Raw genomic sequence first — 20,082 nt, 5'->3', positions numbered from 1 at the left:
CCTTTCTAAAACATATGAAAATGGAACTATCTACACATAATTTAGATAAGAGTTTAATTCTTTGTTCTTAGTACTGTGCAACTGGAATGGAATGGACAAACAACCAAACCTACAGCAACAACTACTGTATAGAACTAACTCGCATGCTCTCTACTGAGTTAGTCCCATTTTTCTTTTTTCCCTCATTTGTGAGATGAAGCAAAATGATACACTCTACAGACTTCAGTTTATTGGCACAGCCATTCTTAGCACACAGTAGGGCAATATGTCTCAAAAAAGACTCTACTGGGGTAAGGCAGGAAATCCCTGAAGCAGCATGTCTAAAATGTAGCATTTGTCTCATAACTCACCAGTGAATGCAAAAATCATACTTAAGACAAACTAAGTTGTAGGAAGGAGGATAACCAGTTGGAATGAATAAAGCAGATACACAAGAGGGAACAATGAAACACCAGGTTTATTCCACTCAATGTAACTGGATTCAAAAACTACAGTTATTCATAAGTTGCAAAGTTTTCCACAAAGTAAACTTAGCATTTAATTGCTTTTTCATCCACAAATTGTGTATGCTGGTTATAAGCATATTGGACTACACAAGCGTTTTTCTGTTGAAATAACTATTCACTAAAGTATTGTGGGCAATTTACTACTGTCAATTATATAACGAAATATATTTGGCATTCACTGTGTTTTGGCTGAACAACAGTCAGTGCTGTCTATATTAAAAGCAGCAGCAAAATACATCAAGAATCTGAAACTGAGTATGTAGCATAGTTGGGTCTACTTTTGTGTTGTGCAAAGAATAAGAACTGATTCTCTCTCTGCAATTCTCACGGGGAATTCTCATTAAGAAACCATACTCTATGGTCCTGAACCACATTTGAACACTGCCATGAGATATCTACGAGTTGTAAAATACAACAATAAATCACCATCTACAGAGAAATACCAGTATACACAATCAAAATACTGCAGATGCTGGAAATACTCAGCCGGTCAGGCAGCATCTGTGGAGAGAGAAAGAGTTAGCGTTTCAGGTTGATGACCTTTTGTCAGACTGGAAGTAGTAAACATTTAATAGTTTTTAAGCAAGTACAGAGACAAAAGGAAATCCTGTCAGAGAGAAGAGCAGAACTTCAAGGTGGGCATTCCTGGAAGGGAAGTGGCAGTGAATTAAACACTGAATGAAAAGCAAAATACTGTGGATGCTGGAAATCCAAAATAAAAACAGAAAATGCTGGAAACTCTCAGGTCAGGCAGCATCTGTAGACAGAGAAACAGAGTTAACGTTTCATGTCTATGACCTTTCATCAGAACTAGTATATTTCAGGTTTTATTATATGCTAATAACATTTTGTCGCAAAGCAAAAAAAGAGATTAGAACATCAAATACGATGTGCACCCAACTTAGACATTTTACCAATTGAATACAATGAGTAAACCACAAGTCAATGACAGTATATCATCACAATCAATCAACTGACTGTACAACATCCAAGTGTGGACTTGGCACCTGGTAGATTAATTCTTCAACAAATATTTCAAGGGGAAGGAAAAGTCCAAAGGGACTAAGTGATCCTCTATATCTGTGTTTGAAAAAAAAACTTCAAATATATTTCTTCCCCTTCGAAAGAAGACTTCAATTTTATTTTTCCTCGATGGAGACCAGCTATGTCAGCTCTCATTCCCTCCAAGCATCAGCTGTGGTGACATCACTGATGAGTAGCTGCCTGTGGTCATTTTAAAATGTAAGTTTTTAAAAAAAAATTTAAATTGGCCTTTTATTTAAAAAAGAGGCATTGCCTTAAGGAGAGATGTTGTATGAAGCAGATTGTAGGAAATAAAAACCTGTAGTTTAACAGAAATAAATGTAACAATTGCAAGGCAATAAATGGTGGCTGTGTACTAATCAATGACTGATGCTTATTGAAGGTGTCAGCCTTGGCTCAGTGGCAGCACTCTTGCATGGGTCAAAAGGTTGTGGGTTCAAGTCCCAACCCAGAGACTTGAGCAAATAATCTAGGCTGGTGCTTCATTGCAGTACTGAGGGAGTGCTGCACTGTTTGAAGTGTCATCTTTTGGATGAGATGTTAAAGCGAAGTCCCATCTACCCGCTCAGATGGACATAAAAGATCCCATGGCGTTATTCAAAGAGGAGCAGGTGAGTTCTTCCAGTGCCCTGGCCAACATATATCCTTCAATTAAGATCACTAAAACAGATTATCTGGTCATTTATGCCAGTGCTGTTTATAGGACCTTACAATGCACAAATTGGCTACTGCATTTCTTTACATTACAACAGTGACCACATATCAAATAAAGTACTTCATTGGCTATGAAGCGCTTTTGGAAATCTTAAGGACATAAAATGCACAATATAAATGCAAGCTCTTTTTCTTTTTTTGGTGTCCATGTGCTGTTTAGTACCTCACAAACTCAGGGCTTCCTTGATAATAAACAAACAGTCAAAGTCAACTTGTCAAGGAAGAATGCCAGAGGTTCAGAGTACATCATGACAGTAATTGTATAATACCGTTGTGCTACATACCACTACATTAAATTTTTCAGCTATTAAAGAGAAAGAAATAACTTGCATTTACATAGAGGCATTCACTTCCTCAGGGAATCTTGAAGCACCGTAAAACCTTATTCCCCATTACTATTTTATTTTCAGTGTCCTTAAAAATATTGTTTTATGAATCCTGGGCAAGAAAAGGTTAACGGGCTCAGATTTGCCATTGGCTGATTTCATCCACTTGCACCAAGTATCCTCTCCCCCACCTCTTGGAAGAGACAAGGGGGTAGATTTTGACTGTGCAATAGTGTAAAATGCGCGATAGCAAATCGGCAGCCCATTTTATATATCTCCCTGTTTTTATTTCCATTGATTTTAATGGAAAAAAATTGGGAGATATAAAAACCGGGCTGCCAATTCGCTATCAACCGTTTTATACTATTGCACAAAGTCAAAATCTACCCTCATTAGAAGTGGTGACCTGTAGCCAATTTTGGCGTCCTCTGGCAAAAAATTGGTCTCTGCTAAATTAGCCGATAATAGCGGGAACATAATAACTCAGTACCCCTGACCTGGGTGGGAAGATCATCGAGGGGTTCTCCCCATGGGACCAATATATTCACAAGAAGGTTAATTGGAGCTGTGGGAGGGTTTAAATTAAAATGGCAAGGGGGAAGGGAGAGGCAGCTTGGTAGGAAAAGTAAGCTTTGAGTGTGTAGTTAATGAGGTAGAATGAGACTAAACAGGGCAAGATAGTGCAAAATAAGTTAGGATATGGGAAGGTAAAAGAAAAAAATGGTATATTTCAGTTTGGAATTCTACAGTGTATGTATATTAATATGCACAATACAAGGATCAAAATTGGGTAAGAGAATCATTGATTAAAATAAAAAATCATGATATAATAGCATCTGGGTCAGGACTGGCAATTGCACATACTTTTGGGAGGCACAGGGAAGAAACAGAAAGGGATGGGAATATTAATATCATAGCTCTTAAGCATAAGGATTTGCATAAGGTAGTACTTGAAAGAAAGGCCCTTTGGATTGAGTTTAGAAATAGCAAGGGATTGGCCAGTCTACTTGGAGCATATCACGGACCATTAATCAGTGGAAAGGAAATTGAAGATACAATTTGTTGACAAATTGGAGAAGTGCGCATTAACAATGGAGTTATAATTATCCAAAAATAGACCAAGATAGGGAAAATATCTGTGGCAAGAAATGGGAGGGTTTTTGCAGTGCTTCGGAATAGTTTCTCAGCCAATACATTGCTGCTCCAACAAGGGATGAACATTACTTGACTGGGTTCTGGGTAAAGAAGTGCAGCAAGTAGATGACCCAAAATTAGGACAAAATTTGGGAAGCAGAAACCACAATTAAACTGAGTTCAGAGCAAGAATAGAAAGGGAAAAAGGAAACTGGAGGACAGGTTTAGTTGATTGGAAAGCAGTAAAGCCATGAGGATAAAAAGGGACCTTATTCAGATTAAATGGAAGGAAAAATTGGCATACAGAACTGTAGATCAGCAATGGGAAATACTTAACCTGGAGCTGGAAAAGGTACAAATCATGTAAATTCTAGTAAGGTAAACAGGGAATGTATCAAAGACTGGAGTTCTATGGATGAATAGGAAGAGTAGATTAAATTTGAAACAAAAAAAAAACATTGAGCAGATTTTTAAAAAAATGAAAGACGAATATGAAGAACTTTCAATCTCACATGATGTTGCACATGGGAAGCGAAGACACACTGTAATCTTTATCTTATGCAGGCTTGGAAGCAGAGGATAACTTGACCAGCACACATAGATGTAATTCAGTCCCCAATTTAAAGACATACATTCTGTCCAGATTTTTATTTACAGAATTTTATTTAAATTATTTATAATTAAGTAGAAAAATATACACAATTTGGAAAGCAAAGAAGTTTTTCTGCACTACTGGAAAACAGATGCAAAACGGAATTGCTACAATGCACTAATGGCACGCGGGCAGGATTACAGCCTGACAAGTTTATATAGGCAGTTTCCATTATAAATGTGGACATAGGAACTTCTAATAGAAAATATCAATAGCAGAAAGTAAAGTTCTGTAAGTAGGAAGTGCATACAGACATAAGTTTTTAAAAATATATTATTTAGATATAAGAAAGCTACAAAAAGTGAGATTAGAAAAGGTAAGTGGGAGTATGAGAGAAAATAAGCCAAAAACAAAGGACAATAAAAATGTTTTTTGTAGATGCATTATTAAGAGGATACTCAAGGTAGCGATAGGGCTGCTAAGAGATGAAGGAGACAAGTTTGCAATGGAGAGTGAAGGAATTGCAGCAAACTTAAATACTGTGCCTCAGTTTTCACAGAGGAGGTAAACATTGGGATTGAAAAACTACCAGAGGCGAGTGCAGAACATTTAAAGAAGCTACTTAAACATAAAGGGATAGAAATTGGTTATGGCCCATTTTGTGGTCCATAAGCAGTGGCGCGTGAACAGCGTGCGCCCCGAATGGGAGACCTGAGTCCGGCCTGAAATTGTTCCTCGGGCCTCATTTTCATTATTTGGATAAGCTGTCGACACCTGCCATGCCTCCACAGACAGCTCACCCCTTTTCTAAAGATGAATGTCTGGCCGCATGCCTCGTCGGCAGTGGCCCAAAGGTAAATTCCTGGGTGTGGGAGGGCGGCGGCGATCGTGAGTGCTATGGAGTCGAGGGAGCACCTCTGCTCCTCCTAAGCTCCACAGCAACAATTTCTGAATTTTGTTAACCAAAATAAACTTACCTTTAGTTGGCAGCTGCAGCGGTGACTGAAGAATCCCAAGCAGAGCAGGCTCAGCTCCTGCTCATTGCCAACCAATTTCGGCATGGGGGACCTAAAACAGGCATTAGGCCCATCATTTACATATGTAAGCGATTCATTCACATACGTAAGGGGCCTAAAGCCTGAAAAATGGGCCTGATGACAGTAGCAGTGGCCTGAACACACATGCAAATTGGGCGCAGGCTGTTGCACTGCTAAATTAGTCATTGTTGCACTCGTTTTGCGCCCAATGCATACCAATTTCAACCCAAGGATCCTGAGGAAAGCTGGGGAGGAAATCACAGAAACTCTTTCTATACAAAGGAAATGTGAATCTCTTCTTCAAAAATGGAGAAAGGGATAAACTAGGAAATTAGAGCCCAGTTAGTCCTACTTCAGTTGTTGGCAAACAACTTGCATTCATATAGCACATTTAACATAGTAAAACATCCTAAGGTGCTTCACTGGAGAGTTATCAAACAAAATTTGGCACTGAACCACATAAGGAGATATTAGGACAGGTGAGCAAAAGCTTGGTCAAAGAAGTAGGTTTTAAGGAGTGTCTGAAAGGAGGAGAGATAGAGAGGCAGAGGGGTTTAGAGAGAGAATTTCAGACCTCAGAACCTAGACAGCTGAAGGAACGGCCACCGATGGTAGAGTGATGAAAATCAGGGATGCGCAAGAGGCAAGAATTGAAGCAGCGTAGAGATCTCGGAGGGTTGTAGGGCTGAACATAAGAACATAAGAAACAGGAACAGGAGTAGGCCAATCGGCCCCTCGAGCCTGCTCCGCCATTCAATAAGATCATGGCTGATCTGATCCTAACCTCAAATCTAAATTCATGTCCAATTTCCTGCCCGCTCCCCGTAACCCCTTGCTGAAGGAGGGGCAAGACCATGGAGGAATTTGAAAACTAGAGCTTACAGTATAGGGTTAAAATACTAAACATTTGAAGAAACCATGAATTGATTAGGGCCAGTCAGTAGGGATTTGACCATTAAAGGACCAGAGAGGGTTAAAGCAGTCTATTGGATGTGGTTTATGTGTATTTTCAAAAAAACATTTGGTAAGGGAGCATATAAGAGACTAATGGCAAAGATAGCTGCACATGGAAATAACACCAATGTGGTCACATGCTTGAAAGATGGTTGGAGAGCAGAAAGCAAAGGGTAGGAGTGAAAGGTAGTTTCTTGGACTGAAAACACAGTGATGTTCCACAGGAGTCTTTGTTGGGTGTCTCTTATTTACTATGTATTTTAATGACTGGACTTAAATTTTGATATTGTTCTCTCAATTCTTAGCAATGACACCAAAATTAGTTTTATGGTTTACTGTTAGGAGGAAGATTGTATCAGGACACAGACTGGCTAGCAAGATAGGCAGAAAGGTGGCAGATGCAATTCAATGCAGAAAAATATGAAGTAATACATTTTAGAATAAGGAAAGGAAATATACTTTAAATAATAAGATTCTAAAAGGAGCAAAGGAACAGCAGAACCTTGGTGTGTGGATATATACAGGTCAATAAAGGTGACAATGCAAGTTGATAACACCATATAAAAAAGGCAAATAGAAGACTTGATTCAGTTTCTAGTGGCATAGAATACAAAACAAGGAAGTAATGCTGACCTTAGTTAAGCTGCAGTTGGAGTATTGCGAACAGTATTGGGCACTCCATCATAGGAAACATACAAATTTAATAGGAAGGCTGCAGCATAGATTCACTAGGATGTTACCAGTGATGAGGAGTTATAGTTGTGAAGAGAGATTTCAAAAGTTGGGGTTTTTTTTCAATCAGAGCTGAGAAGGTTAACAGGTAACCTGATAGAAGTCTTCAAGATTACAAAGAGGTATGATAAGGTAAATGGTGATGTAATGTTCCTACTTGTTGCAGAGATACAGTTTTACAAAGAACTAAAGGGAAAATGAGAAAAAATGTTTTCAGACACTAATTAGAATATGGAATTCTTTGCTACAATCCATTGCTGAAGCAGCCTATAAATTTTTTTTAAAACAAATTGCATGGTTGCTTGAAAAGGAGGAATATTAAAGGATATAGGAAACCAACAGGAGACTGAGATTAGACTTGGTGACTTGTTGTGAAAAACACCAGTGCAGATTTGATGGCTGGAATCATCTATTTCTGTGCCGTAACATTCTCTACTTCCATTCGGGTGGATGTCAGGCAAGCACAGGATTGGAATCAGCAGTGATCTCCCCCTTCCCCAGTTGAACAGCTAACACTTATTGTCCAGGTCGTACATGAGGAATGGTCACTTGGATGTGGCATCAGAGAGCTGCCAACAACCATAGGACCATATTCCAGCATGAGTTAGCAGCTTCAGGAGAGGAGGAACGGTGACAGATTAAAAATACACTTGATTTAAATAACTACAAGCAGTTTAGAGGGTAGAACAGTTTGTTTTGTCTTTAGTAAAAGATTTCTTGATAGCAAACAATGTTCTAGTCTTAAAACCATGTAAAAGAAACTTATAATTACCTTTACTGCAAAAAAAAGCATAGACTAACATTCAACATCCCACCTTTGTTTCTGTGAAATACATTAATTACTCTTGCTCAAACAAGCCTCAAGACGCAGATAGCACTAATGGTCTCTGAACTACAGTTTTAAAGTCTCCATTCCATATGAAATAAAAATTACATTGGCTGCATGCAACTTCAAGAAAGTGCTGGCATATAGCTCAGGAAAAGTTCTGCTGAACTTCTGCACTGCAGAACATTAATCCATATCACTACTGCATAGCTGGAGGACAGCCAATACAGAGCTTGTTGGTTTTGGCAAAGCAAATTGTACAATTAGTAGTCTCCATGCCATTCAGTACACCAAATTATACTCAGTTATCACTGTACATACTCTGAAGCTTTATTTTTACCCCAAATAAGCCAATCAGACTGAACTGATGTATGACTGCTGACATGCACTCATGTCCTATGCTGTCAGCTTCCATCAAAGTTGCTGAAGGAGTTGATAGGATTCATTTTGATTTTAATAATTCCTGCAGCAACATTTAAACATTTTTTTTTAAGATTACTACAAAAGTAATGTGAATGAAGAAACTCTCAGCTCATATCTTTAGCAACCGCATTAGGCAGAAATTTGCAGAAAATGAACATTGAGAAGTGTATTCTCAATGTTATGGGTAAAGCAGGAATACACACACATACAAAAGTTTCAGTAGCATATTCAGCTTGCAAAAGATCAAATTCACTTTTGATCTCTCTTTTCAACTAGATTTTTCTTGTGTCAAAGACATGACACATACCACAAACCATACCGAGGCACCATACTAAAACACCAGAAATGGCTTTGTTACAAATAAGGAGATTTCTGCATTTTATTTTACGTTATGTGATGTTAGATAATTGGGATAAATCTGATTTAAAAATGGCTTAGGCCAGCGGTATCTGTGAGAAGATCCCATTGATGTGTGGCAGTGGAGGCCGATAGGTGTAATTGGTTGCATGCAGCCAGGTCTGGTGTTTTTTTAAATTTTAGATTTTTTTTGCTCAAATTAAAGGATCAGTGCTCAGGAATGAAAATCTTGCCATTTCAGGCGTCCACTATCAGCATTACGCAATGCCACATCAGGCACAGCACAGCCAGACGCAGAATAAAGCTCCCTCTACCATGCCCCAACCTCAGTTCCTTATTTGACATTTTTTCCATTTCCCACACCAGGCATACCGTGGCCTCTCCAAGTGAGATTGCTAATTAGTGTCAAATTAGGGACAGTTTTTGCTATAGGATATGTTAAGGAAGAACTGGATTGAGACTGCCCAAACTCATTTCACATAGGATCCTCACAGCCAGCAGACAGGAGACTTTTGAGTCAAGAGTATTCAATGGAAAATATCTGTCCTACATGGGCTTGTTTGTTCGTTCAAAATCTTTGTTCCGAAACCAATTAAGTCAAAAATTGATTGGTGCCTGGAACAGCTTATTTGAAAAAGTTTATATATGCAGATTGACAGTGGGATGGATCATTCAAATCTCTCCAAATACTGAGTCATTAAACTCCATAGATGAATTGGAATCGCACCTTGAAGGTCGATTAAAATATAAACCTATTTCATCCAAAAGTCCTGTTGCTTCTCAAATTTAAAAACAAGTTCTAAAAGGGGTACATATTAACCCTTTGTGGACTGATTCTATTTTTGTGTTTTGCTTTAAAATATTGTGCTGCTTCAGTACTGTGATGTGCCTAACTTCTATATATTATTAAACTTGTAAATAAATCTGAAAGTAGTTTAACCTGTAAACATAAGTCTGACGTTATTTTCTGTCTATTGGAGGACATCGGAGAACGTGGTGAGCATCCTTTGTATTCTCCGTTAATTGTATCCATATGATTTATATCAATTAGTGCTAATTGTATTCAGGTGGTCCGTATCGATTGGGGACTCTTATATCTATTTGTAGGAGAGCTTAGAGGGTGTGGAGGGGGTAATGTTGATCTGTGAATAAAGGCTTGGAAGCAACTGAAGACCAGGCTCTCGTATTCTATCTTCACCACCTGGTTATCCAATTTATTACTTCCTCCAGTGATTGATATAGTGATGGGAAATTAATTGTTAAATTTAGGTATGCTAACGCATACTTGTATATATAATGGGGCAGATATCAATTCCGAAGAGGCTTGGTCTATTTATGGAAACTGCCTTTTTAGGTGTTGGGAAAGGAACAATCAAACAAATTTAATTTACATCAATTAAAAGCTACATTCTAATGCATAAAGTTGAAAATAGTGCTCAAATTTAAATCTCACAGCTGCAGAGTAAGCAGGGCCGAAAGGTTACTTCCGAGCTGAAGTTGTCGAACACAAATAAAATAAAACTTCTGCCCTGATCTACAAGCAAAGCCACCGGACTAAAGGCACCATCTTCAATTACCACCAAAAATATCAACATTGCAGCACGATCTGTATCTACAATTGCAACAATCTAGGGGACACAACTTTAAAAAAAGTCTATTGGGAGTCCAATCCAAAAATCATGTTCTGTTTACTTTGGGGCTGAATAATGATCTTGTGATTAAAACCCTTTCCATTATTTGCTTATGTAGTGATCCATCCAGATTAGGTATTTGTTATACATTCCTCAGTAGATATCACCAGATATGCACCAGTTTAAAGTATCTGAATGCCTGCCCAGCATGTGAAGTTCATTTCCTGCCACTTCTTGCACAAGTCAGCAGTAATTTATTTCTCCTTCCCACTTCTGTAGTGCATCAACACATACTGTATATACTTTTCATGGTGGGCTGAGATTTTATAAAATAATTGATGGCATAATGCTTGGATTTGGTGTCATTTGAAGCACATATTAAACATTTATACTTTACATGGATCTGGAATTAACACAAACCTTAGAATTTCTATTATTAATGCAGTTTAGACCTGAATAGTAGTTGGTGGGTTTTAGACAGACTGAACTGGAAGTGGGTTGTTTGCGCTCAATTTTCCTGAGGTTACCTCATTTGCATAGCTTCAGCTGCAAATTTGGTCGTGTGATGGGAACAGATAATTGTGTGTAAGTGAAATTTTAAGGGGGAGAGACAACTAATTTGGGGGGGGGGGGGGAGTCAAAATAGGGTGACCAGCATTCTAAAAGCCTTTGGAAAGATTCTGATGGCATCACAGCCCATTGAAAGGCTTTGGGCTGTGATGCCATCAGAATATTTCCAAAGAACATAAGAAATAGGAGCAGGAGTAGGCCAATCGGCCCCTCGAGCCTGCTCCGCCATTCAATGAGATCATGGCTGATCTGATCCTAACCTCAAATTTAAATTCATGTCCAATTTCCTGCCCGCTCCCCATAACCCCTAATTCCCTTTACTTCGAGGAAACTGTCTATTTCTGTTTTAAATTTATTTAATGATGTAGCTTCCACAGCTTCCTGGGGCAGCAAATTCCACAGACCCACCACCCTCTGAGTGAAGAAGTTTCTCCTCATCTCAGTTTTGAAAGAGCAGCCCCTTATTCTAAGATTATGCCCCCTTGTTCTAGTTTCACCCATCCTTGGGAACATCCTTACCGCATCCACCCGATCAAGCCCCTTCACAATCTTATATATTTCAATAAGATCGCCTCTCATTCTTCTGAACTCCAATGAGTAGAGTCCCAATCCACTCAACCTCTCCTCATATGTCCACCCCCTCATCCCCGGGATTAACCGAGTGAACCTTCTTTGTACTGCCTCGAGAGCAAGTATGTCTTTTCTTAAGTATGGACACCAAAACTGTATGCAGTATTCCGGGTGTGGTCTCACCAATACCTTATATAACTGCAGCAATACCTCCCTGTTTTTATATTCTATCCCCCTAGCAATAAAAGCCAACATTCCGTTGGCCTTCTTGATCATCTGCTGCACCTGCATACTAACTTTTTGATTTTCTTGCACTAGGACCCCCAGCTCTCTTTGTACTGCAGCACTTTCCAGTTTCTCGCCATTAAGATAATAACTTGCTCTCTGATTTTTCCTGCCAAAGTGCATAACCTCACATTTTCCAATATTGTATTGCATCTGCCAAATCTCCGCCCACTCACCCAGCCTGTCTATATCCCCTTGTAGGTTTTTATGTCCTCCTCACTCTCTACTTTCCCTCCCATCTTTGTATCATCTGCAAACTTTGATATGTTACACTCGGTCCCCTCCTCCAAATCGTTAATATAGATTGTAAAGAGTTGGGGACCCAGCACCGACCCCTGCGGAATACCACTGGATACTGGTTGCCAGTCCGAGAATGAACCATTTATCCCAACTCTCTGCTTCCTGTTAGATAACCAATCCTCCACCCATGCCAGAATATTACCCCCAATCCAGTGATTCTTTATCTTGAGCAATAATCTTTTATGTGGCACCTTGTCGAATGCCTTCTGGAAGTCTAAATACACTACGTCCACTGGTTCCCCTTTATCCACTCTGTACGTTATATCCTCAAAGAACTCAAGCAAATTTGTCAGACATGACTTCCCCTTCGTAAAGCCATGCTGACTTTGTCCTATTAAATTATGTTTATCCAAATGTTCTGCTACTGTCTCCTTAATAATAGACTCCAAAATTTTACCTACCACAGATGTTAGGCTAACTGGTCTATAATTTCCAGCCTTCTGCCTACTACCCTTTTTAAATAAGGGTGTTACATTGGCAGTTTTCCAATCTGCCGGGACCTTTGCCGAGTCCAGAGAATTTTGGAAAATTACCAAAGCATCCATGATCCCTACTGCCACTTCCCTCAAGACCCTAGGATGTAAGCCATCAGGTCCAGGGGATTTATCCGCCTTGAGTCCCATTAATTTACTGAGTACCAATTCCTTAGTGATTTTAATCGTATTTAGCTCCTCCCTCCCTAGAGCCCTCTGTTTGTCCAGTGTTGGGATATTCTTAGTGTCCTCTACCGTAAAGACTGAAACAAAATATTTGTTCAGCATTTTTGCCATCTCCATGTTTCCCACCATTCATTTCCCGGTCTCATCCTCTAAGGGACCTATGTTTGCCTTAGCCACCCTTTTTCTTTTTATATAACTGTAGAAACTCTTGCTATCTGTTTTTATATTTTTTGCTAATTTATTTTCATAATCTATCTTCCCTTTCTTAATCAATCCTTTTGTTACTTTTTGCTGTCTTTTGAAGACTTCCCAATCTTCTATCCTCCCACTAAGTTTGGCTACCTTATATGTCCTTGTTTTTAGTCGGATACTATCCTTAATTTCTTTTAGAAGGCTTTTAGAAGGGGGAGGGGACTAAAGTGTCAGGCAAAAAAGGAATCTCAAGGTGCAGGCATTAATCGGTAGGCAAAGGACCTGTATCTCTACCCTGTTTGATGGCTACTGAAGTGCAGATAGTGCTGTGTGAGGTGCTTGTAAGGAGAGCTGCCCTCTGTACCACTTCATGCTAACATCTTCATAGGTCACCATTGCAGCATGCCTGCAAGGAGATGAAACAAAGTTTGAGGCCGTAGTTGACCAGCCCTATTCTGAATGGTAGCTGCAGTGGTCCTTGCAGCACATGGTGCAGCTCTGCAACTGGCTCTCTGATGACCTGCCCCCTGTGAAGGCAGTTCCCCAGTCACTGCAGAATGGTTTGCACCTTGTGGTTGGCTGTTCATCATTCTGAAATGTCATGCCTTCTTTCATGAAATGCTACTGAAAGCATGGCACACTGTGATTGGGGATGTTTCTGAGGAAGTGTCAAAGATTATGGTTGGTCAGGCATTTACAAATCTTGGTGGTGTCATCAAGAGGAGCCTCCACAGTACTAATTGTCTGCTAAAGCAACGTATGTTCACTTCTGTCTGCAGTTGTGTACATTCTAGTAGGTGAGCAGACAGCATCTCTCGTGCAACATAACCTCAATGGCACCCTCTTGCTGGTCCTTTTCTTCTTCTAAACATGTCAGATAAAAGAATCTGAATGGGGAACTAGTGGTGCCAGTAATTTTGCTGGGGACAAAACCAAAACATTTACAACAAAGATTCATGAGAATCTAATGCCAGCAGGAAAAACATAAGGTAAGAAAATTGGTTAAGAAATGGCTGAAATACACATATCTTAACATTACTGCATTCTTTCCATCACTTTCCATATACTCATTGACGCATTGGCATAATTTACATCTGATGTCCTGTATACCAGAATGGCAGGAAATGGTGTGCAAGGTGCCCCGCCTCACAATGAGTAGTACAGCACCAACCTTCAACTACAAATGTTCCTTCACTCAGATCTTTGTATGCAAATACTCTACTAAAAGCCTCAGAGAATGTAACAGTTTGTTTCATTCATCTGTCAGTGCCTCCATCTTGCATACAGCCATCTGTGCTTTACTCCATTACATGCGAACTGAAGCTAATTTGCCCCTATTGTCTTCCTTTTTCTAAGGCAAGACAGACCAAAACAGCCGGGCATCATGGTTGATGCCCAAACCCTCTGCGCTACATTGAGGCAATAAAGGGAGTCAGAGCTGGTGATATAGGAGGGCAGGTGGCAGCTACACTTTCATTGTTGCATTCTGCTTTACTTCCTTCTCCACATTCTCCCCTAGAAGCAGAGCAGTAAAAATGAGGATCTTCCTTTGGTCCTATCAGCATTTCATTGTACATGCTATCAATTACCCTCTCTCCGAACCAGACACAGCTTTGTCAAAGCAATGTTCACAGCTTCCCTTTGTCATCCCCACTTTCCCCGCCACCCCTCCCCCACAAAGCACAACTCCCTCTCCTTTCTCCCAGAGAGGCTACTCATGGCTTCCTCCCACAAAGTGCTAGTCCTGTATTCTTTACTCCTCCCTTCCAAGGGCCATTTCTGGCTTCTCTTTCATTTCCCCCTCCCAAGTGCTGCTCTGTGCTTCATCACCCCCAACCAAATGCTGCTGTTGGCTTCTCCTCTTCCTCTCCCTTCTCAGCTTTCAAATACTGCTGCTGCTCTCTCCCAGTGCTGTTCCTAGTTTTTACCCTCTCTCTTCCTCTCTGGTATCTCCCCTCTTTCCAGCCATGCACCCACCCCCCTCCCCCCACACAAAACACCACTCGTCTGTCCCTCCCTCTCTCCAACTTCAAGACCATTGCTCCCCTACCGCAAACACCCATCTTTAGCTTCTACTGGGAACAGGAGTCTGGTTATGCTGATTTTAAGTTAATGTGCTCATGCAGACAGGAACCCCCTGAAAGCTGACTGTACATGTTAAACACACATGTTTCTAGGTCGTAGATGCAAAGTCTATGTCTATGACTCAAGGTCATAGATGCAAACTCAATTGAGTCGTTTAAACGGGAGGGAGGTATGTAATTACTTGGGAAGTAAAGATATTAAGGGATACGGAAATAAGGCAAGGAATTGGGATTAAAAAGAGAGTCGGACATGGCTTGATGGGCTGAATATCCTATGGTCCTGGTTGCGCTGAGATGGAAAAGACAGTGAAAGCACCCTTGGTAGCAGATTCACAGGTTATCAATATTATTACTTCAAAACTCCAATAGCCTCTGTTACAATTTGAGCTTATCCAGGTACATTTTTTCAAGCCCAACAGAAAACCAGTTCCTACGCTTCACATAAACTGAAGTGAGATGAGCCAAAACTTTCTCTAACTGGAAACGAGGAGAGGCACAGCAAATTGGACGGGTTTAGAGAGAGTTTCAGACTGTAGGGCCAAAATGGCTGATGGCTCTACCAAAGGTGGAACAGAGGGAGGAGATATGCTCAGAAAGCCAGAGTGGAAGAGCAGGTGGCTCACACTGACATGAAGAGCTGGAAGTTGCAAAGGTAGGCAATGGTGAAGCTATGGTGGGATTTGTGAGCAAGGGTGAGGATTTTGAATTCAATGCATTATGGGACAGGGAGCCGATGGAGATCAGTATGGTCTGGTTTTCTAACAGGAAGTCTGCAGAGAAGAAAAAAACAAGAACAGCAGCAACTTGCAATCCACATTCAAACCACAACATGCTGTGTAATTTGTCCAGTTACGAGTATGACTGGCTGTTCCTTTTGAATCGAGCTGACTTGTTACTTAAATCCAACAAGTGCCAGCAACCACTTGAGGGATATTTAAATAGGTGTACTGTTCATATCATTGAGCAAAGTCAATATGGAACCTCCAGAGAAAGATAGATTAGACTAGTTTAGCTCCCGCAGTTAGAAGAACAACTAGAAAAGAATACTGTTTTAACTACAAAATAGTTTAGCATATAGATAGTGACCATTTATTGTTATTTCTTTCAAGGAATTGGTATGTAGGGCATAAATCTTACTTCCTGTCATCATTTTTGTTCACACTTTTCTGTCAATATTTATAGAATAGAATCATAGAAAGGTTACAGCATGGAAGGAGGCCATTCGGCCCATCGAGTCCTCACCGGCTCTATGCATCAGCAATCCAGCTAGTCCCACTCCCCTGCCCTTTCCCCGTAGCCCTGCAAATTTTTTCCTTTCAAGTACTTATCCAGTTCCCTTTTGAAGGCCATGATTGAATCTGCCTCCACCACCCCCTTGGGCATGTGCATTCCAGATCCTAACCACTCGGTGTGTAAAAAAGCTTTTCTTCATGTCACCTTTGGTTCTTTTGCCAATCTCCTTAAATCTACGTCCTCTGGTCCTTGACTCTTCCGCCAATGGGAACAGTTTCTCTCTATCTACTCTGTCTAGATCCTTCATGATTTTGAATACCTCTATCAAATCTCCTCGCAACCGTCTCTGTTCCAAGGAGAACAACCAGTCTATCCACGTATCTAAAGTCCCTCATCCCTGGAATCATTCGAGTAAATTTCTTCTGCACCCTTTCTAAGGCTTTCACATCTTTCCTCAAGTGCGGTGCCCAGAATTGGACACAATACTCCAGTTGTGGCCGAACCAGTGTTTTATAAAAGTTCATCATGACTTCCACTTTTGTACTCTATGCCTCTATTATTAAAGCCCAGAATCCCGTATACTTTTTTAACCACTTTCTCAACCTGCCCTGCCACCTTCAACGATTTGTGCACATATATTCCCAGATCTCTCTGTACCTGTACCCCTTTTAGAGTTGTGCTCTCTAGTTTATTTTGCCTCTCCTCGTTCTTCCGACCGAAATGGGAGGACCCTAGGCAAGACAGAGGGTCAGAGGGATCTTGGTGTGCAAGTTCACAGATCCCTGAAGGCGGCGGAACAGGTAGATAAGGTGGTAAAGAAGGCATATGGGATACTTGCCTTTATTAGCCGAGGCATAGAATATAAGAGCAAGGAGGTTATGATGGAGCTGTATAAAACACTGGTTAGGCCACAGCTGGAGTACTGTGTGCAGTTCTGGTCGCCACACTACAGGAAGGATGTGATCGCTTTGGAGAGGGTGCAGAGGAGATTCGCCAGGATGTTACCAGGGCTGGAGCGCTTCAGCTATGAAGAGAGACTGGGAAGATTGGGTTTGTTTTCCTTGGAGCAGAGGAGGCTGAGGGGGGACATGATTGAGGTGTACAAAATTATGAGGGGCACAGATAGGATGGATACTAAGGAGCTTTTTCCCTTCGTTGAGGGTTCTATAACAAGGGGGCATAGATTCAAGGTAAAAGGCGGGAGGTTTAGAGGGGATTTGAGAAAGAACTTTTTCACCCAGAGGGTGGTTGGAGTCTGGAACTCACTGCCTGAAAGGGTTGTGGAGGCAGGAACCCTCACAACATTCAAGAAGCATTTGGATGAGCACTTGAAATGCCATAGCATACAAGGCTACGGACCAAATGCTGGAATATGGGATTAGAGTAGACAGGGCTGATGGCCGGCGCGGACACGATGGGCCGAAGGGCCTCTATCCGTGCTGTATAACTCTATGACTCTATGAAATGTATCACTTCGTATTTTTCTGCGTTAAATTTCATCTGCCACGTGTCCGCCCATGCCACCAGCCTGTCTATATCCTCTTGAAGTCTATCACTATTCTCCTCACTGTTTACGACTCTTCCAAGTTTTGTGTCATCTGCAAATTTTGAAATTGTGCCCTGTACACCCAAGTCCAAATCCCCAAATCATTAATTTATATCAAGAAAAGCTGTGGCCCCAGCACTGACCCCTGGAGAACACCACTGTACACCTCACTTTAGTCCGAAAAACAACAAACCATTCACCACTACTGTTTCCTGTCCCTTAGCCAATCCTGTATCCATGCTGCTACTGCCCCCTTTATTCCATGGGCCGCAATCTTGATAAGCCAACCGTGCGGCACTTCATCAAACGCCTTTTGAAAGTCCATATACATCACATCAACTGCATTGTGCTCATCTACCCTCTCTGTTACCTCAGCAAAAGTATCAGATTAGTTAAACATGATTTGCCTTGAACAAATCCGTGCTGGCTTTCCCTAATCAATCCACCATCATCCAAGTGACTGTTAATTCTGTCCCGGATTATTGTTTCTAAAAGTTTCTCCACCACTGAGGTTAAACTGACTGGCCTTTAGTTGCTGGGTTTATCCTTACACCCTTTTTTGAACAAGGGTGTAAGATTTGCAATTCTCCAGTCCATGTAGGTAAGTCACCCTACCGAAATGTATCACTTCGGATTTTTCTGTGTTAAATTTCATCCACCCATGCTACCAGCCTGTCTATATCCTCTTGAAGTCTATCACTATCCTGCTCAGTGTTTACTACCCTTGCAAGTTTTGTGTCATCTGCAAATTTTGAAATTGTGCCCTGTACACCCAAGTCCAAGTCATTTATTATTATTGTAAATTGCTGTTAGAATTTCATGGGAAATGTTGTCAGTTGCCATGAAGTCGGTGCAGGCTCCAACCACTAGGAGGCTCTATGGAGCAGGTTTCTGAAGTCTTTGTCCCAACTTGGTCACAATTTTAAAGACACGAGAAAGGCCCTATGGAGTCACGGGATATCCTGTAGCTAAAGCAATTAAAAGGGTTTCCTGTTCATTATCCTGAGCTCTCTATCAAACTTATGAGATATTAAGAATCACTCAAAACTGTAAGGAGCTAAGACCTATACATGACATTATCTCAAATACAAAAGTTGAAGTGTCTAGAATAAAAGGGGCAGATATGACTCAAAAACATAACAGACCACTTAGTATGACTCAAAGGTGTTTTAAAAAAAATAAACTGCTTGGATCATCATTCGATCTTTTATAGATTGATGAAAACCTGGTTGATGTCCTTGTTATAGTCTAATATGTTACACAGTTGATATGGGAGATAGAGGGAATAGAAAGGGCCAGTTGTCACCCAAGATGTGCCATAGAAAAGTTCTGGTACTACCTCATCAGTTGTCAAAATCTTTTACTGCTAATGTTTTCTGTGCAAGGCTGACTAGATCACTCAAAGAAACAATGTTTCAGTAAACACACTGCTACTTCAAATTTTCAATATGTTGACTTATCAGTTCCCAGCCACTGCCATATACTCTTAAATTGTATTAAATGGTTTTAGGAGTAGGGGGCACAGTCTAAAAATTAGAGACAGACCTTTCAGGAGTAAGATTAGAAAACATTTCTACACACAAAGGGTGGTAGAAGTTTGGAACTCTCTTCCGCAAACGGCAATTGATACTAGCTAAATTGCTAAATTTAAATCCGAGATAGATAGCTTTTTGGCAACCAAAGGTATTAAGGGATATGGGCCAAAGGCAGGTATATGGAGTTAGATCACTGATCAGCCATGATCTTATCAAATGGCAGAGCAGGCACGAGGGGCTGAATGGCCTACTCCTGTTCCTATGGTAATGGACTGGGCATACTTGACAGGAACTAGACTTAAAACAACTAAATACCAATCCAATTTGTTCACAAACTTCATCAGAATCAATGTCAACTTGCATTTATTATATAATTACAAATAGCTCAAGAAACTTCAGAGGGAAAAGGTAGCTGTGTAACAGGAATAACACACTGCATAATATTTGCCCTGAATGAGAAACAACTGCTCCAATCATTCAGAGATTGTGATTTTTTTAAAGTTTTAAATTAGTATCCTGCTTTCCTCAGATGACTGCAATGGTTGTTACTATGACCGTTATCCTGACAAACGGTAACAAGTAGAATTTTTTGATGGGATGAGTTTACATTGAAAAGTTGTAAATGTCTGGAAAACTATGATACTAAAAAATTAAAAATCAAACCATTTTACCTTCAGGATCATATGTTTGGAATACTCTTCTAGCTTGTTCCCAAGGAGATTCTGGAGCAACTAAGGACATTTCCTGAAAAAAAAGATACTTTATGTCTCTAAAGACTTTCAGTTTTTTGGTTCATTTTTTAAACAGAAAAATATAGGCATGAACAAACACA

General features: G+C 40.4%; 1 protein-coding gene across 1 annotated transcript in view; it reads right to left on the bottom strand.

The window, feature by feature from the left end:
* Window positions 1-20,082, bottom strand: part of mindy3 (MINDY lysine 48 deubiquitinase 3) — a 150,167-nt gene that overhangs the window by 41,014 nt on the left and 89,071 nt on the right. Inside the window, exon 11 of the mRNA XM_068006718.1 lies at window positions 19,922-19,994. Coding sequence (XP_067862819.1) covers window positions 19,922-19,994 — 73 coding nt within the window. The remainder of the gene's footprint in view (window positions 1-19,921; window positions 19,995-20,082) is intronic.

Source organism: Heptranchias perlo, chromosome 2 (assembly GCF_035084215.1).
Source record: "Heptranchias perlo isolate sHepPer1 chromosome 2, sHepPer1.hap1, whole genome shotgun sequence".
NCBI lineage: Eukaryota > Metazoa > Chordata > Chondrichthyes > Hexanchiformes > Hexanchidae > Heptranchias > Heptranchias perlo.
The sequence above is the reverse complement of the archived record's forward strand: the minus strand, read 5'-3'. Positions and strand labels throughout refer to the sequence as shown.